This window comes from Ailuropoda melanoleuca, chromosome 1, assembly GCF_002007445.2.
Source record: "Ailuropoda melanoleuca isolate Jingjing chromosome 1, ASM200744v2, whole genome shotgun sequence".
Taxonomy (NCBI): Eukaryota; Metazoa; Chordata; class Mammalia; order Carnivora; family Ursidae; genus Ailuropoda; species Ailuropoda melanoleuca.
The window spans coordinates 194,896,545-194,903,626 of record NC_048218.1 but is presented as its reverse complement, the minus strand read 5'-3'; the positions used below and the strand labels follow the sequence as shown (position 1 = coordinate 194,903,626).

The window sequence follows — 7,082 nt, the reverse complement described above, 5'->3', positions numbered from 1 at the left end:
CAGCATTGTCCACAATAGCCAAAGCGTGGAAGGAACCGAGATGCCCTTAAACAGAGTACTGGATTAAGAAGATGTGGGCAATGAAGCATCGAACTTTACATTGGAAACCCGGGATGTACTATGGTGACTAACATAATATAATAAAAAAACATTAAAATAAAAAAAAGCATAAAATCTTACTTCTAAATATAAAAAAAAACACAAATAGGCAATCCATGATAGGAATTACTACTGACTTCTCATCGGAAATAATAGAGGTCAGAGGCCAATGGGATGACATTTTTAAAGGATTAAAAGATAATATGGTAGGGGCGCCTGGGTGGCACAGCGGTTAAGTGTCTGCCTTAGGCTCAGGGCGTGATCCCGGCGTTATGGGTTCGAGCCCCACGTCAGGCTCCTTCACTATGAGCCTGCTTCTTCCTCTCCCACTCCCCCTGCTTGTGTTCCCTCTCTCACTGGCTGTCTCTATCTCTGTCAAATAAATAAATAAAATCTTTAAGAAAAAAAAAAAGAGACTATGGTAAAGTGCTTCAATATTTAGACCTGTGCCTGACACACAGTAAGCACTAAATTTTAGTTGTTTAAAAAAAGAGTGAAAATTCTAGAAATAAAAAATACAACTGATATTAAAGATTAGATGGGTTTAAGAAAAATTAAATATTGTAAAAGAAAGACTCAGTGAACTCAGAAAACAAATAAATGCAATTAATCAAAACTCAAGTACAGAGAAGGAAAAAAAAATAAAGATCTACTGACATGTGGAACATAGCTAAAAATCCAACATATGCGTATTTGGAATTCTAAAGGACAGAAGAGAACAATTAATACAGAAAAAGTATCTAAAGAAATAATAGCTGAAAAGTCCTCAAATTTGGAAGAAAAAAAAACCCCAACTCTATTAACCTATGTACCCAAGAATTTCAACAAACATCAAGCAGGATAAATATAAAGGTATCTAAATCTAGCAGATTGTAGTCAAATTGCTGAAAATATCCAGAGGAAAAAAGACACATCATACATACAGGGAACAATGATAAAAATTATGGTTGTCTTTTTATTAAAGACAACAGATATCACAAGACAATGGAACATCTTTCAAGAAAAAAAATCTTTAGGGACACGTGTGTGTCTCAGTTAGTTAAGCGTCTAACTCTTGGTTTCGGCTTGGGTCATGATCTCAGGGTCCTGAGATTGAGCCCTGCATTGGGCTACCCTCTCAGCAGGCAGTCTGCTTCCCCCCCGCCCCTCCCCCAACTTGTGCACACATACTCTCTCTTTCTCTCTCTCTAGAATAAATAAATCTTTAAAAAAAATCTTTAGAAAAAAAAAAAAACATGAACCCAGAATTCTATGCATTCAGTTATTTGGGGACTTCCCTCTCCTATAGCTACAGATCTGGAAACCGTTTTGTCTTCTTACTCTATCAGGCCTAGGAGACACAATGATTTTTCTCTGTTGACAGTCCTATGTTGCTTTACCACCCCTTGTTAGTCTCCCTTAATTCTGTCCATACTTTGGTAAGTGATGCTTTCATTAAACTTTCTTAGATTACCTCAAGTATGCCATCAAGTTCTTGACAAGACCCTGACTGACTCACCTGAACTATTTTAATATTTTATCAGATCTTATTTGTGTGTGGAAGTTCTAAGGCAGGTTAGCCATGTAAATATTTAAAGTTAAATTAAAAAAAATCAGAGACGCTTGTCTTTACCCTAGTTGTTAAAAAATATGTGAGTATAAGATTTCTAGAATTGCTTACTGTATAGGGAACAATTCTTGTAAATTTTTCTGTTTTACCAGCCCTTTAAATAAAATACATACATTCCGTGGAAGTTATCTGTGAGATATAGAACTCTGATGGTGAAATTGTGCAGGAGTCCCATACTTCCTTACAGGGTGCTTTAGGAACAACACAGGTCAGGGTATAGGCTGAGACATCTATGTTTGATTATCAGCGTACTATCGTAAAGCAGATAGAAGATTTTGTGTTACTAGAGTTCTCAAAGTACAAATATTGATCCTGATTGTGAAGAACGCTTTCCTGAGATATAATCTTAGATGTTACTTGCAGCGTGGGCTACTTTCCCCTTTTGGTGATGCAATCTCAAGAAAGTATCAAACTGGCATGAAATGAAAGTCAGCTGAAAAATTTCATGAACATGTCCTATGAATAGAGAGGCAACAATAATTGTAGACCACTCCACTGGTTTTATCTTTGAAAACTGATGTGAAGCATAATTCCTTCTAAATATAACTCTCTATTGTAGTGGGGAATATGTTTTATTTTAAAGTAATTTTGCATACTGCAGCACACTGTCAAGAATATAATTAGCACTAAATTCACATTTGAATCGATTTGTAACCAGACATCCTGATGGAGACAGGGACTTCCTGGTAATCTGCAGTTTCCATTATAAACAGCAAAACAAATACAATTAAGTGATGAATCTAGGTACCAAATTATATTTTAGAGCAACATGTCTTATTATGTACTCACCATCTTCAGCTAGATAAACTACAGTATCTTCCTTGGAGTTTGGATAAAGGGGTTCCATCTCTAGGCCTGTTGGGATGTACACTGGCTCAGGATGGGAAGGAGTCCAATCTGGGGGGAAAAGAGAGAAAGAGAAAACTTTATTTGAATACTACTACCAAAAAAAACCAGGAAATTTTTATTGTGTATTTTCAAATTATTCATTGGTATATCCAGGCTAAAATTTGGTGTTTTATGCAGGACTTACCTATCCAGGCTTTCTCTCTTTCAACTATCCAGCTAGCTGGCTATGGATTGTCCCATGGTGGCTGGACAGGGTTTAAGAGAAAGCAGAAGTACACAAAGGCTTCTGAGACCTAGGTCAACACTGACATGCTGTTGCTTATTGCACACTTGGTTTTGCTAAAGCAAGTCACAAGACATTCCATTTCAAGGGGTGGGGAAAAGAGGACAACTCTTGATAGCAGGGGACACAAAATGACATTACAAAGGGTGAGGATACATGAATGAAGAATTGTGACTATTTTTAAAATGTAGTAAAAATTTACATATTACATACAATGCAACACACAGATCTGAATTGTATGTTCAATGAACTTTGACAAATACACAGATGTATATTTTATTAAAAAGAAAACAAATTGCTGAACTTTTCTTCAAGTGGTTACACAGTTTTACACTCATACCAACCAAGTATTAGGGTTCCAGTTTTCTACATTCTAATATTTGGAGGAGTTGTCAGCCTTAAATTTTTTTTTTTAAAATTTTGCCATCCTAGTATAAAGTGGTATCTCACTGTGATTTTCATTTCCCATGCTTAACACTTTTCCACATTTATTAGCCATTATAGGTCTTCCTTTGAGCAATGTCTGTTCAACTCTTTTGCCCATTTTTAATTAGTTTTCTTTTTATTATTGGTTTGTAAGAATTCTTCATATAGTTTGTATCCAAATTCTTTGTCAGATATGTGCTGGGAATATTTTCTTAGCAGCTTGCCTTTTCATTTTGTTAACTGTGTCTTTTGACGAGAAGTTTTAAATTTTGATGAAGTCAAACTTATTTTCATCATTTCTTTTTTCTTTCTGGGTCTTCTCTAGAATTGTTCTTATCCTATGATTATGAAGCTATTATCCTATGTTTTCTTCAAGGAGCATTATGATGTTAACTTTTATGTTTAGTCCTGTGATCTATCTTGAATTAATTTTTTGTGTGCTGAGAGGGGGAGAGGTTGAGGTTTATTTTTTTCTACACAGACACCCGGTTGTTACAGCACCAATTATTGGAAAGACATTTATACCCACTGGATTGCTTTGGTGACCTTATAAAAAAATAATTTGGTCTTAAATGTGCTAGTCTATTTCCAGATTCTGTTCTGAAATACTTTTTTTCGCCAATTATTTGTGTTCATTTTAAAAAAATCTACAAAAAGAAAGTACAAAACCAAAGAAATACAGTTCTGGGGGCACCTGGGTGGCTCAGTCGGTTAAGTGTCTGCCTTTGGCTCAGGTCATTCCCCCCACCCCACCAGGTCCCAGGATTGAGCCCCCTCTCAGCTCCCTACTCAGCTGGAGCCTGCTTCTCTCTCTGCCCCTCCCCTTGCTCTGCTCTTTCCCGCTATCTCTCTTTCTCAAATTAATAAAAAAAATCTTAAAAGAAAATACAGTTCTGTTTATCACAAAGCATGTATCACTTAGATCAAGATCCATTACATTGCCAGCCCCTCAGATGCCCCACTCATACCCCCTTCTAATCACTCATTTCTTCCTTTTGAAATATAACCATTAGCCTTACTGTAACATAATCGCTTCATTTGCCTTTATAATTTTACAATCTGAGTATTCATATATGTATGTGTGCATAAATATATCTATGTAAGTTTTGATGTGAAACTATAGCTTTGTTTTGCCTATTTTTGTACTTATAGAAGTTGAATTACATAATACATATTCTGTTTTTTCACATATTTGTAAAATCGATCTATCTTGTGGCATGTTGCTATAATTTGTTCATTTTTATTGCTACAGAATATGTTACTACATAAAAATACTACATTTATCCACTTCTACTTATAATAGACATTCAGGTTGAGGCCGTTATGAACAATGGTTCTATGAAAAGCTTTATACATGTTCCTTGGAACACACGTGCCCACATTCCTTTTGGGTATAGATCCTGAGGTAGGAATTCTAAATTTTAGGTCGTACATACCTTCAATTTCAGTTGACAATGCAGAGCTGACCATCAATGTATCCACCCACCAGCAGGTTATGCTCCACACCGTCATCAATGCTTAGTGCTTAGTTTAAGTTAAAATGTCAAATACAGTCTCCTCTGACTTCCACGAAACAGTACTCATCCACTGACAGACATTTGGATTGTTTCCTTTTGGCTATTAGGAATAATGCTGCTATATTGACATTTACATGTAAGTTTTTTGGGGGGCATATGTTTAATTTCTCATCAACACATGTCATCAGATTTTGATTCTAGTTATCTGGTGGGTGTAATGTGGTATTTTGATGTGGTCTTAATTTGCATTTCCCAGATGACTAGAGATGCTGAATATCTTTTCATGTGTTTATTGGCCACGTTTATCTTCTTTAGGGAAATGTCTTGGCAAAAGTAGCCTAGGAAATGGAAAATTTTTAAAAAGAATAAAGTAATGGTGTGAACTAAGTTTATCACATAACAAAGTTTATTTTAAAGCTTTAAAGTAATTAAAATTATATTTTAAATTTTATATTTAAATTATATAAAAATTTATTTAAATATAAGTAAAATAAATTAAATTTAAAGCTTTAAATTAAATTAAAATAATGCCATCATATGAATAGACAAATTAACGGAATAGAATAAAATTCAAAATTAGACCTAGAAGTTTAGCATTAATAATTGTGGCATTTGCAATCCATTTACAGAAAATAATTTAACAAGTTTTTTAAACAATTGGCTAGATGGTTAACAGAACTGGATAGAGAGCTTGCTTCTTGCTTCAAAATGGATTGATGACGGAGAAAAACTTAAATCACAAAAAATACAACTTGAATAGAACTAAGAAAAACATGAGAACTTCAAAACCCAGAAGCCAAAGAAAAATAGACAAAGTGATTACATAAAAATTAAAAATTTCTGTATGCTAAAGATAAAAGGCAAATGACGAACTGAAAAAAAAAGTATGCAACATATATAACATAGTAAGCCGATCTTCTGGCTACACAGAGAACACTTACAGATCAAGAAGAAACAAAAAGTACAACCAACAGTAAAATGGGTAAAGGATTTTATCAAACAATGGACATAAAAAAAATCAATAAACACACCTGTTAGCCATTTGTATGTCTTCTTTGAGAAATGCCTAGTCAAGTCCTCAGCCTGTTTTTAAATTTAGTAATTACTGTTTTTGGTACTGAGCTATAGAAATTCTTCATGAATTTTAGAGATTAACCCCTTATCATATATGTGGTTTGCAAATATTTTCCTGTCCCATATGTGGCTTTTGTACTGTGCTGATTGTTTCCTTTGCCACACAGAGCTTTTTAGTTTGATGTAGTCTCACTTGTCTATTTTTGCTTTTGCTGTCTGTACTTTTGGTGTCATACCCATGGTATCATTGACAATAGCAAGGTCATGAAGCTTTTCCCATATATTTTCTTCTAGGAGTTTTACAGTTTCAGGTCTTATGTTTAAGTCTTTAATCCCTCAGCCATTTTGAATTGATTTTTTTATATGGTATAAGATGGTAAGAATCCAACTTCATTCTTCTGCATGTGGATATCCAATTTTCTCAATATTTGTTGAAGGGACCATTGTATGTTCTTGGTACTCTTTTCAAAGATCAGTTGACTGTATAAGCATGGATTTATTTCTGGGCTCTCTTTTCTGTTCCAGTGGCCTCTCATGTCTGTCTTTAGGCCAGTACCATACTGTTCTGACTACTCTAGCTTTGCAATAAATTTTGAAATAAAAAATTTATTGTGTGATTCCCCCAGATTTGTTCTTCTTCCTTAAGTTTGATTTGGCTATCTGTGGCCTTCTGTGGGTTCCATCTGACTTTCAGAGTTGTTTTCTATTTCTCTGAAAATGCCACTGGGATTTTGATGGGGACTGCATTGTTAACTCCACTGATCTTCAGGGAAATGAAAATCAAAGTCACAGGAAGGTATCATTTCACACCTATTATTATGGCCATTATCCACAAAACAAAAGACAAGTGTTGGCCAGGAAGAAGATAACCCGGAACCCTTGTATACTGGAATTAAAAATAGTACAACCACTGTGGAAAGCAGTGTAGAAGTTCCTCAAAAAAATAAAAATAGAACTACCACATTATCCAGAAGTCCAACCACTGGGTATTTACCCAAAAGAAGTGAAATTAGGATTTTGAAGAGATATTAGATATTAGCACTCCCATATTCATTGCAGTACTATACACAATAGCTAAGATGTGAAAACAATCTGAATGTCCATCAATGGGTAAATGATACAAAGAGAATGTGCTACACACACACACACAGACGGGGGGAAAGAGGGCAGGAGGGAAGGAGAGAGGGAGGAGGGGAGAGAAGCGGGGGGAGTGGGACAGAAGGGG

General features: G+C 35.1%; 1 protein-coding gene across 3 annotated transcripts in view; it reads right to left on the bottom strand.

The window, feature by feature from the left end:
- AGBL3 (ATP/GTP binding protein like 3) overlaps positions 1-7,082 on the bottom strand; it is a 59,491-nt gene that overhangs the window by 44,824 nt on the left and 7,585 nt on the right. For all 3 annotated transcript variants that reach the window (XM_034672560.1, XM_034672541.1, XM_034672551.1), the window contains exon 5: positions 2,498-2,605. In XM_034672560.1, the coding sequence (XP_034528451.1) occupies positions 2,498-2,605 (108 nt within the window). The remainder of the gene's footprint in view (positions 1-2,497; positions 2,606-7,082) is intronic.